Genomic DNA, 25,190 nt, shown 5'->3' with positions numbered 1-25,190 from the left:
AGAGTTAGTAAAGTTTTCATACAAGTTCACCTACAAACAAAAACCTTATTAGAAACCAGCTTATAACATCGATCATGAGATCATACGAAACAACGATAATCCAAGGAGTGAATTGTTGGAAAGCGCGGTTTATATACTATGTAATAGGCATCTCAGCAACTTTCAGTTGTTTAACGGCAACGATCATACAACTCTGGTCCTCTTCTTCTTGGGGAGACATGGACGCGGCTGAGATCATGCCTGGTCTTGCTATTCTTGCAGTACACTTCTTGATTATGACTATTTTGGTCGTGAGGTCGTTTTGCGTCCCGATTCCGACTGTTACTAACAATATCGAGACTCGTTGGATGGGAGAAGACAAGTGGTGGAACATCAACTTATTATATATGTTCTTTACGTTTCTGATGTCGTACTATTTACATTGCGTACAGTTTAGTATTTACACGATTGGGAGTTTCTCGGGAGGCTTTGCGGTCAAGCAACTCAACTGGCCGGAACCAGATCTTTCTATCCAACATGTTATCTTGACTATTTTGTATTGTTGTTTGAGTGGCTATGTGGGTTACCAGCAACCTGCTTGTCCACCTTTCGTTTTTTTAGCATTGATGCTCGGAAGGTTCTTTGTTGACCTCATATTCGAGAAGGCCGGACTCTACTTCAACTTCAGTAAGGCAAAGCAAGCATCAAGGATTCATATGTGACCTCAAACTCCCAAGCATCAATGACCTCAAACTTCTTTTCATGTAGGGTTTTTTTTTCTTCTTTCTAATTTGTTCCTCTTTATGATTCATATATATAAGAAGTTTTTGAGTGAAGCTAGCTAGTAGTATTATGGGAGTGAATGAGAACGTCTTGGGAGGCTTAAAAGGCACACCTTCGGTGTGACATTGTGAAGAATTTTGTTTTTTCTCTTCTATCAGCTTTTTGGAAGTTACATATACAAATTATTCCCTCTATTTTACTTATTAATCTAATTTCTAAAACAATAAAAGATTTTAAAAAAAAAATTAATAGTTGAAAACCCCCAAAACTGAACAGTATCCAACAAAAAAACAAAAGTATAGAACAAAACAATATCCCACGGTTTAGTTTGGTTCGTATTCAGGTATTCTAAGTTTTTAACTTTTAACCATGAGAACAAAATATCATCGGTTTTCGGTTAGATAAAGTGATATATGGTTACACAGTAACCAGTTTGAACCGAAATCTACACACATATTTTAAAGGTTAAGCCACCGGCATTTCGCATCTAAGCCGGCAAAACCCCTAAAAAGCTCACACTACCGTCGCCGCCGTCCGTCCTCTAGTAACCGTCCAAAGATTGGACGGTGATATGACCACAGATCAAACAACCACATAACCACTTCCCTAGGTAATGAAAGCACCAGTCGCCAACCTTACGCCGTCTCAAAAATCGCCGGTCATCATATTTCAGCCGAGTCATGGGGTACAGCACGAGCCGTATCACGTATCCCTCGTGTCGCCGGAGGTGGTACTCACCGTGCCGGTCAAGCGGCTTTCGGAAACATGTGTCGTGGTGGTCGAATGTTCGCTCCGACGAAGACCCACCGTCGCTGGCACCGTAGTGTCAATATCAAATTGAAACGTCACGCGATTCGGCGATTGCTGCGAATTCTATTCCGGCTCTTGTGATGGCTCGTGGACATAAGATTGAGAATGTTCCTGAGTTACCTCTAATGGTTAGTGATTCAGCGGAGTCTGATGAGCTAAGGATAGTATTGGGATTAGGTCGGGTGTAGGTAAATTGAGGAATCGTAGGTATGTTTTTTGTATAGGTCCATTGATTGTTTATGGTAATGAGGGAGCTAAGTTGGTTAAGGCGTTTAGGAACATTCCTGGCATTGATTTGTGTCATGTAGAGAGATTGAGTTTGCTTAAATTAGCTTAGCTCCTGGTGGTCACTTAGATTTGTGTGGTGTGCACTAAATCGGCTTTCGAGAAGTTGGTATCGGTTTATGGTTCGGAGATGAATAAAAAGGTTATGTTCTTCCTAGGGCGAAGATGGTAAATGCTGATCTTGCTTGGATTATATTAATTCGGATGAGGTTCAGAGTGTGGTTAGACCGATTGAGAAGGATGCCAAGAGCTGTGTTGAAGAAGAATACTCTTTAAGAATTTGAATGTGATGTTGAAGCTTAACCATTATGCTAAGACTGCGGGGAGGATGTCTTCGTTGGCTGAAGCTGAGAGAGTAAAGTCTGAAAAGGAGAAGCTAGAGAGGAAGAGGAAACCTATCTCAAAGGTATATAGTCCCATACTCCCATTTGATTCTTCATTGTCATTCTTTTGTTGGTAATGGGTTTCTTAGGGACTGTTTAAGGAATAAAATCTTTGATTTGGCTTGTGTACTTGTTCTTCTTCATAATCCTTGTGTGTTGCAGGAGGAAGTAGTGAAGATTAAAGCAGCAGGAAAAGCTTGGCACCAGACTATGATATCTGAAAGTGACTACACTGAGTTTGATAACTTCACCAAGTGGCTCGGTGTGGAACAGTAAAATCTCAATCCTTACGAACATTTTTTTTTTTTTCTAGTTTAGCCACTATGTTTTTAATTGCCTTATTTTTCTCTACCAATCTCAATTCTTAGTAGTAGTGGTTTACCATATTATTGCATCAATAATAATTTATTACTCGTCTTTCGTTGACTTGAAAAGGTCAATATCTCTTATATACAATACAAGTAATTAAAAATAAATCTAGAAAATGATGCACTATATATCTATATCTTAATGTTATTTTCAATTACGTAGGTCACATAACTTTACTATATGTTACTGCTATACTAGTTCAATATTTCGTCATATGTTTTTCTTAACATTATTTACTTACAATATGTAATGCTATAAGTCGTCTCCTACAAAATACGGAACCTCCTTAATATAGAAATATTTGAATTAAAAATGCCTGCGAGCTTTAACAAATGTAGTTGCGTCTTATCTTTACCATATTTGATTACTAAGTAGGATTTAGTCTAAGAATCTTAAGAAATAATCAACTTCTATTTATATTTGCATACAAACCAATAGCATCTATTACTTTGAAATTAAAAGGAGAGAAAAATCCACAAATGAGAAACAAGAAACTTGTTTTCTTCGTCTTGTTGTTGTTCTGCTTCTCCGACTTGTTTGTGGAACTCAGCAGAGGACAGAACAACAGAGGAATCGATGTCAATGTGGGTGTTGTAACAGATGTCGGAACTCCATACTCCGACGTTGCCATGCTCTGTATCAACATGTCTCTCGCTGATTTCTATTCGTCTCATCCTCAATTTCAAACAAGGCTTGTTGTTCATGTTGGTGACTCCAAAAACGACGTTGTAGGTTCTGCAGTTGCAGGTACCTTCTTGTCTCCTCTCTATCACCACATTTTTACATTTTCACTGCTCTTGAGCTGATAAAGAAGAAGTCTGTCCATTTTGTTGTCTTCTTTGTTGTTTTGTAGACTCTTCTAAGCCTAAAAAATCAACAATATATGAACATTTAGAATTCAGTAGACATATGGATTTGCTCTAAGTCTTGGACAGTAAATACAAGTTTCTCTTTTTTCATCTCCCACGTTCTAACTCTAATTGCTATCGAGCATCATCTAAATTATATTTTGATTATATTGTATCACTCATTATCTTTCTGGTTAGCACATATCTGTTGTAAAGAAATTTTTTTTTGTTTGTGTTCTATTCGTCACACTGGTCTGTTGTTGGTTTTGACATTGTCACAGCTGTTGAGCTGATAAAGAACAAGCAAGTGAAAGCAATAGTAGGGCCATGGACTTCAATGCAAGCTCATTTCTTGATCGAGATTGGCCAAAAATCACGGGTACCTGTTGTTTCCTACTCTGCAACAAGCCCATTTCTTCAATCTCTTCGCAGTCCCTACTTCTTTCGTGCTACATATGAGGACTCCTCCCAAGTGCACGCCATAAAAGCTATCATCAAGTTGTTTGGCTGGAGAGAAGTCGTGCCTGTTTACATCGACAACACCTTTGGAGAAGGTATAATGCCTCGTCTCACAGATGCATTACAAGAGATTAATGTTCGAATACCCTATAGATCTGTTATCGCTCTAAATGCTACGGATCATGAAATCTCTGTTGCGCTTCTTAAGATGATGACCATGCCCACTAGAGTCTTTATTGTCCACATGTATTCATCTCTTGCCTCAAGAATCTTTGTCAAAGCCAAGGAGATTGGTTTGATGGAACCAGGATATGTATGGATCCTTACCAACGGGGTTACTGATGACTTAAGTTCGTTAAATGAGACGGGTATTGAGGCTATGGAGGGGGTATTGGGTGTTAAAACTTATTTTCGGAAATCCAAAGATCTAGATAAGTTTAGATCTCGATGGAGGAAGATATTCCCACGGATGGACCTGAGTGTCTATGGTTTGTGGGCTTATGATGCTACCACTGCACTGGCAATAGCCATTGAAGAAGCTGGAACAAATAACATGACTTTCACTAATGTTGATCTTGGAAGGAATGTTTCTGAAATTGAAGCTCTTGGTTTTTCTCTATATGGTCCAAAGCTTCTCCAGACATTCTCAAAAGTTCATTTCAAAGGACTTGCAGGAGATTTTCGTTTTGTCAATGGGCAACTGCAGCCATCGGTTTTTGAGATTATTAATGTGATCGGAACTGGAGAAAAGTCAATAGGATTCTGGACGGAAGAAAATAGTCTTGTGAAGAAACTAGACCAGCAACCACAGAGCAGGAGCGCTTTATCTACTTGGAAAGATCATCTTAAACATATTTTATGGCCTGGAGAGGCTGATTCTGTTCCGAAAGGATGGGAGATCCCGACTAATGGGAAAAAGTTGCGTATTGGAATTCCAAAAAGAACCGGTTACACTGATCTCGTGAAGGTCATAAGGGATCCTATCACCAATTCACCAACAGTCACAGGTTTCTGCATAGACTTCTTTGAGGCTGTGATTCAGGCAATGCCTTATGACGTCTCCTACGAGTTTATCCCTTTCGAGAAACGCAATGGTAAACCAGCCGGTAATTACAATGATCTGGTCCACCAAGTGTACCTCGGGGTGAGTATGATCACACTCTAATCATCCCTTAAAATAACATCTACAAAAAAAACCAACTTAGTGAACTCTGTTTTTCTTCTTTGTCGCAGCGATATGATGCAGTTGTTGGAGATACAACCATACTGGCGAATAGGTCCTCTTACGTCGATTTCACATTCCCATTCATTAAATCAGGTGTGGGATTGATCGTCCCAATGAAAGACCAAGTGAAGAGAGACAGTATCAGTTTCTTGAAACCTCTGTCATGGAAACTTTGGTTGACAACCTTTGTCTCTTTTTTCCTTGTTGGATGTACTGTTTGGGTTCTTGAACATAGGGTTAATCCAGACTTCCGTGGACCAACTAATTACCAAGCTAGTACCATCTTCTGGTTTGCCTTCTCTACCATGGTTTTTGCTCCAAGTACAGTAAATCTCTCCTTTCTACATCAACATGTATAAATGTTTTCTTTTATAACACCTTTCTTAATGCTTACTCTCAAGTTGTTGTTTGCAGGAGAAAGAGTGTTTAGCTTCGGGGCGAGGTTCCTGGTTATCACATGGTACTTCATCGTTCTTGTGTTAACTCAGAGTTACACAGCCAGTTTGGCGTCGCTTTTGACATCACAGCAACTTCATCCAACCATAACCAGTATGAGTAGCTTGCTTGAGAAAGGAGAAATAGTGGGTTATCAGAGAACATCCTTCATCCTTGGAAAGCTTAAAGAAACAGGTTTCTCACAATCTCGCCTTGTGCCCTTCGATACCGCAGAAGAATGCGATGAACTTCTGAGAAAAGGACGAGAAAACGGAAAAGGCGGTATCTCTGCAGCTTTTTTGGAAATACCTTACTTGAGACTCTTTCTTGGACAATATTGCAACACTTACAAAATGGTTGAAGAACCCTTTAATGTTGATGGATTTGGCTTTGTAAGTTTCCGTAACAAAACTTCTGTGAAACTTGTACTGAATGGTGAGATCATAACATCCCTTTTTCCGCAGGTTTTTCCGATAGGATCACCTATGGTGGCCGATGTTTCAAGGGCCATCTTAAAAGTAGCAGAGTCACCAAAGGCGATGGAGCTTGAGCGTGCATGGTTCAAGAAGAAAGAAGAAAGTTGTCCAGACCCAGTCACCAATCCAGATCCAAATCCATCTTTTACCTCTAGGCAGCTCGGCGTCGACAGTTTCTGGCTTCTGTTTCTTGTTGTGTTTGTTTTGTGCTTTCTTACACTCGGAAAATTCACTGTCTGCTTGCTATGGACGACCAAATGGAAGCATTTGTGGAAAGAGTTTCAGAAACCAGACAACGATTCATACATCAACAATGTAGAGAAATGTCCATGTTCATTGAGTCGACACATACCAGTCTCTTTGCTATGGAATCATTTGTGGGAAGAGTTTCCGCAACCAGACAACGATTCAAACATCAATGATGCAGGAGGGGAACGTCGGTGTTCATCGAGTCGACAGATGCCTGAGAACATTATACAAAGTCGAGCAACGAACTAGACATAAAATCGTTATCTTTTGGCCACTTTTGATGCTCTAAATACAATAATTCTTGATTTTTTTATTCATAACTCATAAGAAAAAATGGAGTTAGACGAACTATAAAATAAAATATGATACGAGCCTACGAGCAAAAATAATCCTCAAGTTAACGCCTGAAATACTTATCCCCTACCCCTGTTTTAAAAATACCCGCCTAGCACCGATTACGCCCCGCAAAATCGTTAGGCCCACCCTTTCCGCCTCGATTAATGACTAATTCTCCGCTAACCATCGATTATCCAATTATGCATGTCTAGTCCGATAATTTTCCGCTTAATTTTGTGTATACCAATTTTTTAGAACCAAATAAAAAATCAAACATAAATATTTTTGTTATTTAGGCATTTAAATTAAGAGATTATGATGTTTTACAATAACTAATATATAACTTTTAACAAAAATCAGAAAAAAAATTCTTTTAAAATGATGTTTTATATGTTTACCATAATTTTAAAGACAATACTATAGTTTTATATTTTATTTGATATTTTCTTTTTAACATAAACAAAAATATACATATATTTAGTACAATACTCGCTCTGTCTCACAAAGATTGATGTTTTGATACTTTCACACATATTAAGAAAAATTTTAGTTTTTATTTATAAATTAATTTATAATTATTTTTTGGTAGAGAGAGAAAATATAAACCAATAACAATTCAAAAAATTTAAATATTTTCATGATTACTTCTTGAAGTTTACAAAACATCAGTTTTTGTGGGACAAAAAGATATCCCAAAACATCAATCTTTGTGAGACAGAGGGAGTATATTTTTATTTTATTGTTAATTTAATAAAATAATCCTAAAACTAGTCCCCGATTAATCCCCGTTTAATCTCCGATTTTCTCGCTAGGCGCTAGGCCCACCTCGATCGCTCGACTAGCGCCAAGCGATTTCTAAAACATAGTCCCCTACTATTATTGGAAAACAAAAAGCAATGAATGAAAATTGTTCATATTTTGGTACTTAGCGCTTTGAAGTGATTTGTTTGGATTTTTTTTTTGCTTTTTGAGATAAAGCCATAGCCTAGAGATGCACGTTACACTGCTACTAATGTACAATAGTTTCTCACTTTCTCCTCGTGATTTTTGCTTTGTAGTTTCAAGAGAAAATTACGCCTATATTGACAAACCACTTTAAACCATGTTCTTTCGTTTACATTGTCAAAACTTAAAATGGAAAAATGTCATTAAAATCCCGAAGTTAGCATTTTTGTTGATTTAAATCACGAAGTTTGAAAATGTTAGAAATAAATCATCAATCTTTTGTTGACTTATATTTAAATCACGAAGTCTTGTTAATTTCGCCGTTTGAAGCACATCGTTAACTGGCCAAAGGGAGATATTAAACGGGATTTATTATCTGTTAAACAATTCCGTTAGTTATTATTACGACGTCGTTATTTCCTTTAATCTAATCCCTAAATCGAACATTCATCACAAAATCACAAAATCCCCAAAATCACGAACCCTAATTCGCGATTCCTCCTTGGATCTTCTCTTCGGTTCGAACCGATGACTAAGGAAAAGAAACTTTCACCGCGTCGTCCTAAACGGAAGAGGCCCGATAAAGATGGAGAAACGTTTGCGCACGGGGCTATTGCAAAAGAGTCGAATGCTCACAATTCGACTGATCCCAATTTGACCGCTCCTGAATTGGGTGATGGTTCAGGTTCTGCAATTATTCTGTATAATTGTGTTGCTCTTCCCTTAGAAGAGCGTGATTCATGTCCTTTTGAAGATTTAGGTGCTCAAAGTGGAGATGATTGTGATGTGGTTGGCGATGAAGATTGTGATGATGTTGGGTACGAGGCTGCTGAAGAGGAAGAGGGTAACCAGGATGATAGAAACCAAGTCTTTGAAGAAGAAGATGGAAACCGTGTTGGTGTAGAAGAACTATTTTGCGAGGACTTCGAAGCAGAGTTTGGAGAGGGTGCGAGAGAAGAGGAAGACGAGACTGATAACGACAGTGGAGATGATATCTTTGATGACGAGAAGATACCTGACCCTTTGTCAGAAAGTGAAGACGAAGATAATGGCCAAGGCGAGGATAATGAAGACCATGTAGAAGTCGAAGATCCTGAAGTGCAGCTCGAGTTGGGGAAAACGTTTAGTTCACCAGAGGAGTTCAAGATAGCTGTGCTCAGATATTCCCTGAAGACTAGATACGACATTAAGCTGTATAGATCGCAGTCTTTGAAGATTGGTGCAAAATGTGCTAATACTGATCCTAAGGTCAAGTGTTTGTGGAGATGCTACTGCTCTTACAATAAGAAGAAACACAAGATGCAAATAAAGGTATACGAGAGTAAGCATGTATGTGTGAGATCAGGGTATAGTCACATGTTAAAGCGAGGAACGATAGCTTGGTTGTTTGCGGATAGGTTGAGACAGAATCCAAAGATCAGACCGAGAGAGATGCAAGCAGAGATTAAGAGAGAATACAATCTAGAAGTTAGTGAAGAACAATGTTCTAAGGTAAAGACAAAGTGAGGCGAGAAGCAAAGGCTGGTCATCAAGAGCATTTTTCACGGATATGGGATTATCAAGCAGAGATTAAGAGATCAAATCCAAGAACTGTTTTTGAGATTGAGACTATTCCTGGTCCGACAGTTGGGAGCTTACAAAGGTTCTATCGGTTATTTGTATGTTTTAAATCACAAAGGGATACTTGGAAGGAGACATGTAGACCCATAATCGGAGTAGATGGTGCCCTTCTGAAACGGGACATCAAGGGACATCTCTTGGCTGCTGTTGGAAGAGATGGAGACAATAGGCACCAGTCCGATGACATGTGCATTTAATTCGCTTCTACGCACCAGTCCGATGACATGGTCTAGAGCCTTCTTCAGAGTAGGTACGCATTGCAATGATAACTTGAACAACCTCAGTGAGTCTTTTAATAGAACCATACGCCAAGCTAGGAGGAAGCCTTTACTAGAAATGCTTGAGGATATAAGGAGGCAATGTATGGTGCGGAATGAGAAGAGGCATATCATTGCAGGAAGATTGAAGACAAGGTTCACTAAGAGAGCTCATTTGGAGATAGAGCGTATGATAGAAGGGTCTCAGTTTTGCATCAGAAGCATGGCTAGGGACAATCAACATGAGGTAGAGTTGCATGATGAGTCTTATTCTGTTGATATGAATGCACTTACCTGTGGATGCATTAAGTGGCAGATGACTGGTATTCCTTGTGTCCATGCTGCTTCTGTGATCATAGCTAAAAAACAGAAAGTTCAAGATTATGTTGTTAACTGGTACACAACAAGAATGTGGCGGGCAAGCTATAAAGATGGTATTCAGCCTGTTCAAGATCAGTTGGAATGGCCTCGAATGAACAGATTGGGAGTCTTGCCACCACCATGGAGGAAAGGAAATCCAGGTCGACCAAATAACCATGCTAGGAGAAAAGGGATGTATGAAAGTTCATCTTCATCAAGCAACACACGAGTGGCAAACAACGAAAGAGTCATGACTTGTAGCAACTGTAAACAAGAAGGACACAATAGGTTATCTTGTATAAACCCGACTGTTGAAGCTCCAGCTGCAAGACCAAGGGGTCGTCCAAGGAAGAATCAGGTTTGTTGTATTCATATTTTTTTCGATGTGATGATTAGGACTTATACATTTTTATGACTTACGACATATCACTTGTAAATTTTTGAATCAGGAACCAAGGAATGTATTGTTTGGCCAAGGACAAACCTGGGAACAAGGCTCTTAAGGACCAGCTTCACAACCAGCTTTACAACCAGCTTCACAACCATCTGTTGGAGGATCACAAGGAGGAGCAGAACCCTTACAGAGGAGGCAAACAACACAGAGGAGGGCATCAACACGGAGGAGGGCTTCAACACAGACGAGTGCATCAACACAGTGGGAAGCTCCTGAAGCTCCACCACGTGCACAAGGACTAGGATGCTGGAGTCCATGGTTTGAATGCTCTAGATAAGCTGTTGCAGTTTGCGGGTGTTTAAGTTTTTTGGTGTATTGGCTTCCATGTATTTGGTTGTGTTTTGTTTTGTTGTCTAAACATGGATGTGTTTTGTTTTGTTGTCTAAACATGGGTTTGATGCTTTGGTTTGTTGCTAAACATGGATGTGTTTTCTTTTGTTGTCTAAACATGGATGCTTTTTTAAGTTAAATTCCTACTTTGTTCTTGTGTTGATTCTTAAACATACAAACCCGAATGGAGAAAGTTTGTTGAATTAATACCAAAGATACACATACAAACCATTCTCTTTTGGCATCAAATACTAAACATACATACCATTACACCAAACAAAACAAACACACTCATCAAGGAACACACACTAATAACCGAGAACAAACTTCATTTGTTGTGCTTTACCAATCACTAGGTAAGCAATGCCAATTGAGACAACACAAATACAAACAACACACACAAAACACACTTTCAATAACGTTCTGAACTTGCGGATTTCCACTTTGCTCCACAATGCTTCTTCCTTCAACTCTAGTAAAGCAGCAGTCAACTCATTAACCTGGGATTTCGTTTTCACGATCTCATTCGCCATAAGTCCTAGTTTTGGTAATGCATCTTCAACTTCCTCATACACCGCCTCCTCGACCAACTTAAACAAGTGTCCCTGTTGCAAAAACAAACACCATTGATTACCATTGCACATATAATTAACATTGAACATACCAATGACTACTTACATCTCTTTTGTTTGTCCACGAGCTTGGATCTCTTTTGGTTAAACAACGGAAGAACGGTCGACCAGGATTTTCTTCGGTTCTCGATGTAAAGATCCTCACACCGGCTCCACAAATGCACTTGGATGGCACTCCACGGTTGGACGAAGCAACCACCGATGTCTCCGAGCTAGAACTCATCTGAATCGAAAATTAGGGTTCGTGATTTTGGGGATTTTGTGATTTTGGGGATTTTGTGAGGAATATTCGATTAGATTAAAGGAGATAACGAAAAACTAACGGAACTGTTTAACAGATAATAAACCCCGTTTAATATCTCCATTTGACCAGTTAACGATGTGCTTCGAACGACGAAGCCAACAAGACTTCGTGATTTAAATATAAGTCAACAAAAGGTTGATGATTTGTTTCAACATTTTTAGATTTCATGATTTAAATCAACGAAAATGCTAACTTCGGGATTTTAATGACATTTTTCCCAAACTTATAAGTATAGAACATTTTTTTTCTCCCCCCGCCCGATTTTAATGTGAAGACGTATAAAAATTATTTCTAGTCTTACAATAAAAATCATTTCCTTAAAGTTAACGAAAAGCAAACTTGAACGTATTATAAGCCCTCTTTAATCAAAAAAAAAAAAAAAAACTTGAATGTTTTCCCTTACTTCGAAACTTCATCATCTGTTGTTGGCTACAGCCTGCATGTTGTTGAAAGTATATTTAAACAAAGTTCATCCAAACAATTTCTTTTTATAAATAAATGGTTCTCAATATTTACTTTATTTATTGATAATGGACATTTTTGCTAAGTTTATTTAATGAATATTTTCCAGAATCAATCTAAGTCTTTTTTTTTTTTTTTTTTTTTTNGTCGTCGAATCAATCTAATAAGTCTTTACAAACATTATGTCACTGTTCTTAGTCAAAACTTGTTCGTTTTTCGGAAACAATTATTTTTTTAGAAAAAGCTGATAAAGGTTTTTCTTGACATTACTTATCAGAAAAAGGCTGAGAAATGTTTTGTTTTTGTTTTTCTTGAGACACTATAGGGGCCAAAGACAAAGTTGTTATTACTCGTCTCCTCTATGCGTAGAAAAAGAAAAATTTATGACCAAAAACAAGAAAAAAGGGAATATGGTGAATCAACCTCTCTATTCACCGATCAACCCACATTTCTTCCAACCCCTTCTTCCCGATTTCACCAACCATCTCGTATTCCATCTCTCTCTCTGTTTCTTTATCTCTCTCGGACCAAGTTGTTTCTGTTTCTAAATTCTAAATCATTTATCTTCTTGCATACTGTTTCAGGACATTCCTGTGGCCTTCTTCTTGAAGTATTTAGTGGGAAGTAACGAAGGAAATACGGCTGAGCTCAGATCAGACTCATCCGAGACAACATGGGAAGTAAAGATCGACGGCCGGAGACTTTCTCACGGTTGGGATGATTTCGCCATCGCACATGATCTACGAGTCGGTGACATTGTCGTTTTCAGACATGAAGGAGAGTTGGTGTTCCATGTCTCGGCTTTAGGACCAAGTTGTTGCGAGATTCAATACAGAGAAGATAAAAAGGGTAACGTTAATTAATTTTCATATTAGCTATTATTACCACATTTAGAATGATTCTGAGCTTTGCTTAATCAATCTATCAACAGAGAAGCTTTGTGATACAGTCACAGAGAAGGTTTCAATTAAGAAAAAGAGTCTAAAGAGAGAGGCTGCAGATTCTACACCAGACCATTCACTAGATTCTTGTTTTGTTACCACTGTCACGGCTTCGAACCTAAGGCGTGACACAGTGGTTATGTTACTTTCTTATTACTCCTTAAGACCTTACTTTATACATTAAAATTTTGATTTGCGTGGTGTGATAGGTGTTTTAATCATATTGAACTCGTTACTTAACTTGTGGCGACATTTGCAGTATCTTCCGAAAGAGTTCGCAAGGTCAAATGGTCTGAAGAACAAATTGAAGATTGTTTTAATGAATGAAGAAGGAGAATCATGGACTATAGACTTGAGACACGAGGCATATCCTTCAGGTCGGTTTAACATGAGAAGAGGCTGGAGAAGGTTCTGTGTTGCTAATGGGAAGAAACCTGGAGACAAGATGGCATTTAAATTGGTCCAAAATAAAAAAACACCAGTGCTCCAGTTGTTCCCCATGGACAGTGAAGATCGAGAAAAACTTGGTAAGTTTATTTGCATATTCCGTTAATTATTTATAAACTACTTCATCAGATTCAACGGTTGATACAGAGAACGTTCCAAGAAAGAAGAGTCGAAAAGAAGAAGATTATTCACCAGACGACTGTTCTAGTTTTGTGGCCAGTGTCACAACTTCAAATCTATGGCGCGATAGAATGGTTATGTTTTTTCCATATTACTCCCTACCTATTTTGATTTTTATTTCAGTGAGAGGTGTGTTGATCATATATCTCATGATGACTATACTTAAACTGCAGTATCTTCCGAAGAAGTTCGTATTGTCAAATGGTTTGTTGAAGAAATTTCAGATGCTTCTAATGAATGAAGAGGGAGAATCATGGAAGATAGACGTGAAACACGAGGCGTATTCAGGCCGGTTTTTAACGACAAGAGGCTGGAGAAGTTTCTGTGTAGCTAATGATAAGAAACCCGGAGACTGGTTCATATTCAAATTAGTCCAGAATCAAGAAATACCTGTGCTACGAGAGTTCCCTATGTACAGTGAAGATAGGCACAAACTTGGTAAGTTGTGTTACCTTTTTATGCTTTCAAGAAACAAAAAATCAAACAAATAAATGAAGTAGGCTTTTCCTTAGCAGAGCCTAGCAGTGACACAAGGCAAGGAAAGTGTTTAAAGGCAACCAAAGCAGAGTTTCTTGGCTTAGAAGATTACCGCGATGACTCAACGCAAGGGAACTGCTTTAAAGCTAGCATTGCAGAACCTACCGATGAAGATATAAGGCAAAGAAAACATTCACAAGCTATTAAACAAGAATATGCTTCCGCACAAGGGAATAACTCAACAGGCCAAAACCGGCTTGTGACTTTAACACTTACACCTGCAAGTAAACTTGTAAGTTCCAGAAGAAAACTCTGTTTTGTTTTTTGTTTCTACATATACTCTTTCTATATAATGTGAAAATGGTATCACAGAATCTTCCGCTAGAATTCATGAAGGCGAATGGAATCAACAAAGCAGGAAAGATAACAATGCTTGACATATATGGTTCAAGATGGCGGACGTCACTACTGATGGACAATAGAGGGACAATGAGTTTAGGAAAAGGTTCAAAAGGCTTCTGTGAGGTTCACGGCGTTAAGATGCATGAGTCTTTTGTCTTGGAGTTGATTTGGGAAGACACAGTTCCTCTTCTTAAGTTTTGTTCCAAAGTTTGAGAACTTTATTTAGAACGTTTGTTAGATATTCGATGAGGATATCATCAATCGAAGTAACTTTTCCTTCCTTCACTGGATTTAGTTTTAATGTTAAACATTGCTGTTTAAATCATAATTACTGATTCATATTTAGATATTCAACTCCTTAAAGTTCATAAATTAATAATGTGTTGTTTAATACACAAAAATTTGTTTCTTTCTTCTTTTATAGGAAAATTTTGGTTTCAGAAAGATAGATCTTTTAGGTATTGTAGGTAATATTATTTAGTAACTTATTATTGATGAATTGTAAACTTCAAGAAATATAATTGAATACTATTGGTTTTCTAAGACTTTAGAGCTATACAAATTTATAAATCATAGAAAAAATAATGCATTTATAATCAATTTTTAATATGAATAAAAAGCTCAAAAATAAATTAATTAAAACAGAGAGTAATAAATTTTGGCCCACATCTATCTAAAGCCAACCCATAAACCTAAAATTAAAACAATTGCATTAGGAGAAATGGCAAAACGATTAGTTTTTTTACCCCAACCGTTTGCCCCATTACATTTAAAAAAAAAATCAAGAATGCAAGTGAATTTGTGCACGGAATTGAATTTTATTATCATACTAGAATATGCCCGCGCATTAACGTGTATATAAAAAAATATAAAATTTAAAATTGTATTCAAAATATTAATTTTATTTCATTTGATTTTCTTTTAAACACCAGATTTAGATTTTACTCAATCCCAATGAATAAAATTTATAATTTTCATATAAAAAAAAGTGCATTGTATCAAGTTTATACCTTACTTAATATTTTATAAAAACTAAAACTAATAAAACATAATTCTTAAAAAAATAACTGAAAACTAGTTTTTGATTATCCTATTTTTCTTACATTATGTTAATCACTAGTTATAACACATTAAACCTTTTCGTACTTTGATCACTTGTCTGTATAAATTTCTTTTTACTATATGATTAAAATAAATAATAATTGTAATTAAATTGTAAATATTTTCCTTATTAATTGCACATATTTTTCTATCGAAATTCGTAATTTAATATATAAATTTTCTATTAAAATAGTTATTTAATAGATTACTTTTGGTTTTATATACTTTCAAAAATATTAATTATAATCTTTTTATTTTTAGTTTTTTATTTTATTTTTCTATAATTATTAAATAAAATTTTCTTTTCATACCTGTCAAAATATTATCGATATATTTGACACATGTTTGAGAATTAAGATTTATATAATAAGATTATTTATTATAAGCAATCTTTTTAAATATTAAAAACATCTTAAACCGAAAATACATTGAAATTTGCATCCTTGAGCATTCACGAATACTTGAAAAGATTGAAACATTTTCAACCGTTATGGATAGTAATACTTAAATGCTCCGAAGCTTTCTCGAACGTCCTAATCTTCTGAGCTTCAGCACTTGCCAAATCCTTTTGACCCTGCTCCAATCCATTAGCCAAATAAAGGTCAACCCTTTCCAACACACGACCACACCAAATCAAGAACTCCAACACATGTAACTCGTACAAGCCACCAGTAAAATTCTTCAACTCCACAACCTTCAACGTCTTCTTCAAACACCTATGGTTGATATTGCACTTCCAGTAAGTATCTGGAGCGATCGCTGAAGTCGTCATTGGAACTGGCCTAGGAGCAACCATTTGGAACGTGAGAGTTTCCAAGTCCGGACAGCTATTGATCATAAGCCTTATTCCAATGAGCTCATTCGGAAGCAGATTTGTCTTCATTACCAAATGTCGAGTTTCCATTGGTTGTCGTAACCGAACCGGATCTTCCCCATCTTGGATCAACTGAATAAGAAAAGGACATACTGTTAATGTTCTAGCGGATAATAGATCATAAAGGAGACCACAGAGTTGTGTTCCTGTCCCATCATCGTATTCGGTCTCTGCCCCGAAATCCAAATATGCTTCTGTCATTATCCTATTGTTAGGGGTGGATTCCCCTCCTAACAATGAGTCCTGCCCAAAAGACTTCTCTGAGGCCCAAATAAGCATTTGGAGGAAGAGATGGGTATTTCGGTCTTTTAAAGTGACAAACCGACACGGTTTCCTATAAATAATGGCGTACGACGGAGAAGAAAACGCTACAAAAATCACTAGCAATTAGTTGTAACAACTCGTCCAAAACGTAAATCGACAAGTCGCAAGCTCGTCCATTTCAATTTCTTGTCATTCGTTCTATTAACTACCGTTATAGTCAGGATTTTTGTGCCCAGACACCGAGTTAAATAAGAAAGATTCGACCTCCTTTTACCGAGCTATAAATATCTAATTGTGACCGATATCAACATCAACACCTATTCACGCTCAAGAACTGAAAGTAATGAACTTTTCCAGAGTACTTGAAGATCAGAATATTGGGCAGTTCGAGAGTTGAATAAGGCACAGAGAAACCGCAATTCTCGAATACCAATTCTCTTAACCGGTTGTTATATTCGGTTATCATTTCCAGACCAACGTCCCAGCAATTTTGAATGCTTAGACTCTCGAGCATAGGAGTTGTTGATATCAAAGACATGATTTCTTTGAGTTGGATCCAACCAAAACAGAGAACTTTTAGCGAACCCGGGTTTGTGAGCCTTGATGGATCAAACCCGCAAGCGAATAGCTTCAATGACTCAAGGTTTATTAGATTATAAACGCATTCAGGCAACTGAACCACACTTGCTTCATTATTGGTAGTCCACGAAGGGTCTGAGAAATCAAGAACTAGATTCTTGATTTGTTTGGAAACTGCGAATTCCATCAGCGAGTTGAGATGTGTTTCAAAACCCATCAGCTTTGATATAGAAAGGTCTAAACTTTCGATGGCTTTACCTGAAAGTCTCAAAACCCATCCAAGCATGAAGCAAATGAAAGAAACCCTAGTAACCCTTTTGGTTTCTTCATCGTTTGAAGCGTAACATGTCACAAAGTCCGACTCTTTGAAAACGATGTCGTTCGTAATCGATTTACGATAAAGATTCTTCCAGCGCTTCGAGAGGACACTTGTCTTCACAGCTTCGTTCAATGGCAAGGTAGAGATGATCAGAACCAGAATGAAATCCGGTAAACTGGATATTTTGTCTTGGTTTCTTGTGGAATCCATTGTTTGTGATTTTGGAAAAAGGACTCAGAAAGAATTGGTGTGTTTAGCTATTCAACGGTGTTGTTTATTTATAGTGCATTATTAAATAAAATTATTTGATTTATATTAGCAAAAAAATATTTTTAGTCAAAAAGTTGATTATCTTTTAACTATGTTTTTATTATTTAGTTATTAACCTAAAGTACATAATTTATTATTATTGACTATGGGTATCTAATTTTTTGGAAAAATATAACTCAAACTTAAAGATAAAGGAGATGCATTCAAACCTATTATATTTTATATCATTTGAGTTTTAATCATTATTAGATAATTTTGATGATTTTAGGTGAGTTTAAAGAAGTTCGTAAGATTTGTTGTAAGATTTTCCTAAATATACCACTTAAATCATAAAATGTAGATATATATTTTTATTTTTAATTAAAGCAATCCTTTTTCCAGTAACATTAGATTTTAAAATACTTTTCCCAATAACTATTTTAATAACACTGCACTTTATCAAAATAGAGATTGAATTTGAACATGATTACAATGTAAGCTGTTAATAAGGAATTGAGGAACATAATGATGATAGAGAAAATTTGTGTTCAATAGTTTTTGCAAGAAAATCAGCAATTTGATTGTTTGATCTTGATACATGATTTGTTATTTGGACACTAATTACTTCAAATGATTTGTTACACCCCCTAACTCTTCCAGCTTCCCAACACCATAAAGATCATTAAACAAATGTAGGTCGGGAAGTTCTTAAACGAATGCCAAACTTTTGAAAAACATATCTTACTCTAATGCTTTGTTTTTGCTTTATATTTTCCTTGTTTTTGCTTTATATTTTCCTTGTTTTTGCATTTTTCTCAATCTCATATTTTCTTACAATGGAGGTTCCCACAAAGCTCACAACATTTTTCCGTTTCCTGGTAGCCTTCTCCACTTTCGTAGTTATTTCATTTACGATGAGACTATGAGAGACGTCGATGCCGAACTCAAGATGGTTAACAATGGCTTTTTCGACATGGCTTACTGATTTCGACGAGAAGTTTATACATTCCACACTCCCGAGGAAATCACACAAACCCTATGTGTTATATAATTTGATTATTGAACAAAACATATATTCTTCACTGGTACGATTATTGGATATTTGATTATGCTTATATATAAGTAATGTTTGTAAGCAACATATAATAATTGTATATTTCACATATAGCATAAGTGAAACAATCTAAAGAATATATAAGACAATATAGTGTATTTGAGGGCGTATTTGTTTTTTTTTTTTAATATATAAGATGTGAAATTTATATATAAAAAGGGCATATGTACATGCAATTTAAGAAACAGAGAGCATAGGTAATACCATAATGGGGAAGCACTCACACCAGAGACATGGTGCCTAGGACCTAAACAAAAACATGATGTCGCTCTAAATTTATTGGTGGTGTATTTGAGCCCAGCGTTGAGCTAAACCACCGTATTTTGAATCTGAGCCATAGTTGAAAGACGTGAGGCGACACGAGATGATCTTAATGATGCGTTGAGCCAAGACTTGGGGAGAGATTGGTGTTTAATTACGTTATCTCCAAATATGGTAAATGACTGATTGGAAGCTGATCCGGAGGAGAGTGGAGTCGGTGAGACTGAACCCTGCGAGAGAACAGTGATCGGAGAGTGCGATTCCAGTCCGGTGTGATCCCACTTTGAAGCAAAGGCTTTGCAACATCAATCCAAAGGGTCAAAGAGAATGGATAAGCGAAGAATATGTGATCCCTAGTCTCATTCGGTTCACCACAGAAAAAAAAAACATGTTTGATGGCCTATGGATAGCCAAGTAATGAAAGCATAACGTGGTATCCCCTATGGTAACCAAACAATACGATGCCAACATTTAGTAGGCCTCTCCAGGCGAAACATATTCCAAGTGCACTTAGCCGAGAAAGCCGGACGAAATTCATTCTCACCTGATCTCCACAAAGTAATGTCAACACCGGCAGCTGATATGGGTAGTGATGTTGTACGCATCTGTTCAACAAAGCCCCGGTATTGAGTACCTCGGCGGTTTTCCTAAGACACACCATTGCATATTAGAAACCGCTTCGACAACCTTACCGTACTTTGGGATCCCCAAAGACCTGAGATACTCCTAACCTAGATTGATAAAATCTTTAGAAGCTTTAGAAATCCAAATATTTAGCTATAAGCCCATTTAAAATTTTTAATTTTCTAAAATAAAATCTACTTAACAAATAATAATAATCCATCAATTTGTTTGATATTATAATTGGGGTTTGCAAGTGAACCCTCCTTTCTAGTTAGAAGTTTTGAGTTTAGAGATTAAAAAATTCATATCCTCAATTAAGTACTTTTATTTTTTTTAATTAAGGATATAATTGACTTTAATTTTTTTCTAGAACCTTCACCAAATTTATTGTATATATAAAGTATAGATGGACAAACTTTTAACAAAACACTATATTTTTCCCTCTTTTCCAGCAATTCAATTATTAGTTTGACCCAAAACATAAACAAAACTTAAAAGCCCAAAAAAACCAAATGAAAAAAAAAAAAAAAAACATGTTGAAAATAATCAAATCTATTATGTTAAATACTTAAATTTTTTTCAACAGCTCATCCATTAAATTAAATATATTGACTTCTTATATATTGACTTCTTAGCTATATTTAGTCTATGAGCCCAGGTGTCAATCCTCTCTAAATGCAAAGCTCTTTAAAGGTAACACAAGATTTTTTTCTTATCTTTTCATTAGGGTTTTATTTTACTTCTTGTTGGGTTTAAAAGTCATTCAGACAACCACAAATTTCATTTCCATCTTCTTCGCCCCGACCAGATTTTTACAACAAAATCTTTTTTTTTCTTCTCCACAGGCAAAGATGTATGGTGTAAGCGCTTGCGACGTCCGACAACCACCCAGCGCCAGAAACATTGATCTTAATAAGACTGGTAAGTTTGGTTTTTAATCTACGGAACATAATCAGATCTGAACTGAAATAGTCTTGTGTGCATGGATCTGTATGACGAAAGAAATTTTTACATGTTATACACAGTTAACACCTCGAAGAAGCATCAGCGTCCGACAGAGGAAGGTGGTGATGTTCAGGAAAACGCAGGTACGTATAACATAACATCCTCAGTCCCGTTCTGTCGTTGTACCCGAGGCGCGTCGATTTAAATTAACATGTCGGATTTTAATGTCACAGTGCTTGTGAGAGCGAAAAGAGGGAGGAAGAAGAAATCGATACCCGAAGCTGGTTTGGACAACTCCTCTTTTTTTGCCTTTGTCACGGCTTCCAATTTGGAAGCAGATACTCTGGTGCGCTTGCTTATACCAAACGTTTTCTTAAATTTTTATTGCCCGAATGTGCTTAGTTATGTCACTTACTGAACGATGAGATGAACTGATGATGTTTTCTTGAACTGACTAACAACTTCCACATATAAGATGAACTGATCGATGTTTTTCTTGAATTGTTCATTTAAGTTCCATTTTGATTGTTGGTTTGTTAGTGGCCAGTTTGGTTTAGGTGAAAGCTTGTTGATGTAAAATCAAAAGTTAACCTCAATACAGTTTTTGGTTTCCAATTTATTTTAACTTCAATTTTGGTTCGCTTTGGTGTTTCTTACTTGCATTTTATTTCGACTTTGTTTTGTCTGATATGGTGATAGCAATCAATTACAAAGCTAGAAATAGGGTTATTACAACTGGGGTTAGTTGGAGTATATTCAGATATTATGAAAGTATTAAGAGAACTAGGTTTTGAAATCCATACTACGATTAGGTTTGTCTTATATGTTATAGAGAAGACAATTATAGCTATTACAATAATATTTTTTATATATTGGTTGATAACAAATTAATAACATACATCTATATACAAACTATCACAAGGATGTTATTCTCTAAAACTTTCAAAGATCACTTGTATTTAATTCCCAAAACAAAGTTTTCTTCGAAGCTTTGTGTGATGAGGAAAGGTTGAAAATGTTTAAACCCTTTTTTGTTTGTTTGTTTGTTTGCAGTATCTTCCACAAGATTTCACAAGCTCTTGTGGTCTACCAAAAAACTTTTGCAAGGTTGTTTTAACTGATGGTACGGGTAACTCATGGGAACTGGAAATGAGGTACGACAAATCCTGTAATAGGTTTTACGTAAACAGAGGTTGGAGACATTTCTGTGATGAACTCGGCAAAAAGGTAGGAAGTGTGTTTACCTTCGAACTAATGAAAAAGTGGGGAACGCCTTTTCTTAGCTTCTCCCCTTCCAAAGCTACTCCCTGTTATGAAACTTCAGAAGACCTGGACAATTTTATGACATTAAATCTCTCATATGACAGTCTCAAAAACTGCAGATTGGTGAGTTCATTCATTCATCTTCCATATTGGCATGTTGGCATCTTCCATTTCATTCATCTTTTCAAATATATATATTCTTTTTCAGTATCTTCCATCGGCAATCATGAGAACATATGGCTTGGACGAAACAAGGCTTGTAACACTACTGGCAAAAGATGGTACAAGGACGATCGCAAATCTTGTACGGGAAACCTCAAGAAGAAACTTTGGGAGACTGAGTTTGGGGAAAGCTTGGAGGGAATTTGCTCTAGCAAATAATTTGGAGGTTGGTGAAAACTTTACACTGGAGTGCATCTGGGAAAATGCAACTCCTATCCTCAGGTTGACCGATACAAAGCCCAGAAGATATATAAAAAGGGGACCAAAACCGAAATATTCAGGATTTTGCAAGAAAATGTCTGTTTCCACTGCAGCTAAGGATGCAAAAGAACGTGAGAAAGGCAAGAACATAGAGGAGCCGATCAATGCAGCATCACTAATCGAAAAGCACCGATTAGTGATATTACCTCTTCTTCGTAAAGATGCCAAAGCATGCATGCTGGTGAGCTTACAAAAAACATTACCCTTGTTTCATATATAGGTGGGATTTGCTTTTTACTTGAATTATAATCAGTGTGTTTAATTTGTTCAAATATTTTGCAGTATCTTCCAAGTCACTTCATGGAAGCTAATGGCATCGACAGAATTGGAAAGATAGTTTTGTTGGGTAGAAAAGGATCTGTGTCGTGGTGTGGATATCTTTTGAAAAGAGATGGAGCCGTAAATGTAGGATGTGGTTGGAAACACTTCTGTAAAACTAATGGAGTGAAGATAGGAGGCTCGTTCTCTTTAGAATTCAAGCACAAAGTTGACAATACTCCGGTACTTCAATTTCGTCCCAAACTCCGCCGGGGAATAAACATAAATGTTTAAGTATGTTAAACTCAGAAAGCCAATTATTTTCGTTTGTGAAGCTAAAGAAACTGGCTAATAAATAAGCATTTTCATTTTTACTTCATTCAAAGGAGTATATGTTATTTAATCAAAGAGGTGTTTTCTTTCTATTTTGTGCCTCAAACTTTATATCTTAATTTATAGTTGGTTGATATATATTATCTTGATTTTATTCTAAAATTTAAGAATACATTATTTATATGTTAATACGGGTTTCTGTGTAAATTCAAACAATTGTTCTTTTCTTTATCTATTTTTGAGGGACTTCTATAACTACACGGAATTTTCTTTTTAAAAATTACCCTCATCTTTATACTACTAATTTTGAAGAAAAATTGGTCTCAATTTTATAACAATACCCTTATTTATTTATCTAAACGTTTATAATGTTATTAGGGCACGTGATAGTCTAGTTTGGGGTGGTAGTGCGGATGAAGGTTTTTCAGTTAGGTCCACATATACGCTACTACTCCGGAACAAATCACCAAAAAAGACCGCGTGTGGAGAGTGGTGACACCAGGTTGTCAAGTATGTAAGGGCGGAAGCTAGGTGATCTTGCACATTCTCAGAGATTGTCCTGCTATGGCCAGTATTTGGGCTAGAATTATACCACAATGGAAGAGACACACATTCTTTGCATAATCTTTGCTTGAATGGGTTTATGAGAATCTACGTTATGAAAGTGCATCGAATGATAGTTTCTGGTCGACGATGTTTGCTATTGCCAGTGGCGGATGCATAAGTCATTTTTGTATGGGGCACAACCTTAATGAATTGATATTTTTGTTAATTTGAATAGATATATTACACAACTTAGCCTTTTTACCTGGGGCACAACCTTAAGAAAATGATTTTTTTTTATTGATTTTAATAGATATACCACACAACTTAACTATAATTTGTAAGAAAATGAGTATGGGGCACTTGCCCCTGGCTATGGCGGTCTGGTGGTGTTGGAAGTGGTAATGTTTTGGGGGTCAATGGTAAATGTCAGGATAGAACAAGATTTATAAAAGAATTAGCAAAAGAAGTGACCATGGCAAACCGAAAGATAGATACATGGGAACCAGTCACAGATAATTCGAATGGAAAAAATGATAGGGTGGACGGTACCACCAATTGGTTGGGTGAAAATTAACCGATGGCACTTCTCGTAGTAACCCAAGATTGGCTATGACAGGAGGGGTTTTGTAGGCCAAGAATGGAGTGTGGTGTGGAGGGGTTGCTCTTAATATCGGACGTTGTACCACAACTTTAGCGGAGCTACAGGGAGTATATCACAAAATGTATATCGCCTGGAAGCGAAGAATTACACAGTTGGGAATAAATGTGGATTCTCTGTCGGTGGTCGGTTTTCTCAAGACAAATGATATTTGAAATACATCTGCTGTCTTTTCTGATAGGTTTATTTGAAATACATCAAAGAATTACACTGTTGGGAACCAAATGTGGATTTTTTGTTTTGTTTTGTTCTACATAGTTGATTTTTTAAAATTCAAATGTGTGGAGAAAAGATCCCACATCTGATAGATGTAAAGGGACTTGAGTAATATATAAAGAGTTAGGGCCTCTCCACTCATTGCCAATTGGGTTTGAGTTGGAAGCCCATATCAAACCCTAATTTAACATGGTATCAGAGCCTACACACGTTAGCCCGTTAACTAGTCTGGCCCGGATAGAGGCCCGATCACCCCATTAATTGATGGCCCAAAATAATGCCCAATTCCATTGAGATAGTTAAAAAAAGAGAGTATTATCTCGAGGGGGAGTGATGGATTCTGTCGAGATTAATGGCTAAAAGAGCCATCATCTCGAGGGGCCGTGTAGAGAAAAAATCCCACATCAGATAGATGTAAAAGAACTTGAGTAATATATAAAGAGTTATGGCCTCTCCACTCATTGCCAATTGATTTTGAGTTGAAAGCCCATATCAAACCCTAATTTAACAATCATGTGGATCTCTATTCCTATGGGTTATGGTTTTGTTTGCTTCCGCTTCTATGATGTTCTATCTCTAAAAAAAAAAAAAATCTCTAATTTCTTTGACCTTTCGTGGCTTGCTTCTTATGCAAGTTTCTGATTTTTATTTAAAA

The 25,190-nt window shown here is 36.6% G+C and overlaps 6 protein-coding genes across 7 annotated transcripts; 4 read left to right on the top strand and 2 right to left on the bottom strand.

Moving 5' to 3' along the window:
- Window positions 1,424-6,614, top strand: LOC104753968 (glutamate receptor 2.3-like). The gene is made up of 7 exons (XM_010474182.2): window positions 1,424-2,263; window positions 2,403-2,512; window positions 3,163-3,356; window positions 3,739-5,060; window positions 5,150-5,462; window positions 5,556-5,968; window positions 6,041-6,614. Exons 1-7 carry the CDS (start codon window positions 2,147-2,149, stop codon window positions 6,548-6,550), a joined length of 2,979 nt encoding a protein of 992 aa, XP_010472484.2. The 5' UTR covers window positions 1,424-2,146; the 3' UTR covers window positions 6,551-6,614.
- LOC104753967 lies at window positions 9,359-10,322 on the top strand. The gene is made up of 2 exons (XM_010476140.1): window positions 9,359-10,177; window positions 10,269-10,322. The coding sequence occupies exons 1-2, from the start codon at window positions 9,359-9,361 to the stop codon at window positions 10,320-10,322; spliced, it is 873 nt and encodes a 290-aa protein (XP_010474442.1).
- LOC104752112 (B3 domain-containing protein REM10-like) lies at window positions 12,309-14,797 on the top strand. 2 transcript variants are annotated; one of them, XM_010474181.2, is made up of 8 exons: window positions 12,309-12,489; window positions 12,586-12,850; window positions 12,933-13,078; window positions 13,202-13,469; window positions 13,537-13,643; window positions 13,743-14,007; window positions 14,085-14,338; window positions 14,419-14,797. In XM_010474181.2, the coding sequence occupies exons 1-8, from the start codon at window positions 12,385-12,387 to the stop codon at window positions 14,659-14,661; spliced, it is 1,653 nt and encodes a 550-aa protein (XP_010472483.1). In that variant the 5' UTR covers window positions 12,309-12,384; the 3' UTR covers window positions 14,662-14,797. The 2 variants fall into 2 exon arrangements, with proteins under 2 accessions (XP_010472483.1, XP_010472482.1); XM_010474180.2 differs by having other exon boundaries at window positions 13,519-13,643.
- On the bottom strand, window positions 16,031-16,624 carry LOC104753966 (F-box protein At3g62230-like). The gene has a single exon (XM_010476139.1). It carries the CDS (start codon window positions 16,622-16,624, stop codon window positions 16,031-16,033), a length of 594 nt encoding a protein of 197 aa, XP_010474441.1.
- LOC104753965 (F-box protein At3g62230-like) lies at window positions 16,998-17,795 on the bottom strand. The gene has a single exon (XM_010476138.1). The coding sequence runs from the start codon at window positions 17,793-17,795 to the stop codon at window positions 16,998-17,000; it is 798 nt and encodes a 265-aa protein (XP_010474440.1).
- Window positions 20,685-23,136, top strand: LOC104752111 (B3 domain-containing protein REM-like 2). Its single transcript, XM_010474179.2, has 6 exons — window positions 20,685-20,754; window positions 20,859-20,921; window positions 21,012-21,124; window positions 21,832-22,164; window positions 22,250-22,705; window positions 22,807-23,136. The coding sequence occupies exons 1-6, from the start codon at window positions 20,685-20,687 to the stop codon at window positions 23,074-23,076; spliced, it is 1,305 nt and encodes a 434-aa protein (XP_010472481.1). The 3' UTR covers window positions 23,077-23,136.

This window comes from Camelina sativa, chromosome 16 (assembly GCF_000633955.1).
Source record: "Camelina sativa cultivar DH55 chromosome 16, Cs, whole genome shotgun sequence".
NCBI classification, from domain to species: Eukaryota; Viridiplantae; Streptophyta; class Magnoliopsida; order Brassicales; family Brassicaceae; genus Camelina; species Camelina sativa.
Note: the sequence above shows the minus strand (reverse complement) of the source record. Positions and strands in the feature narration are given on the sequence as shown.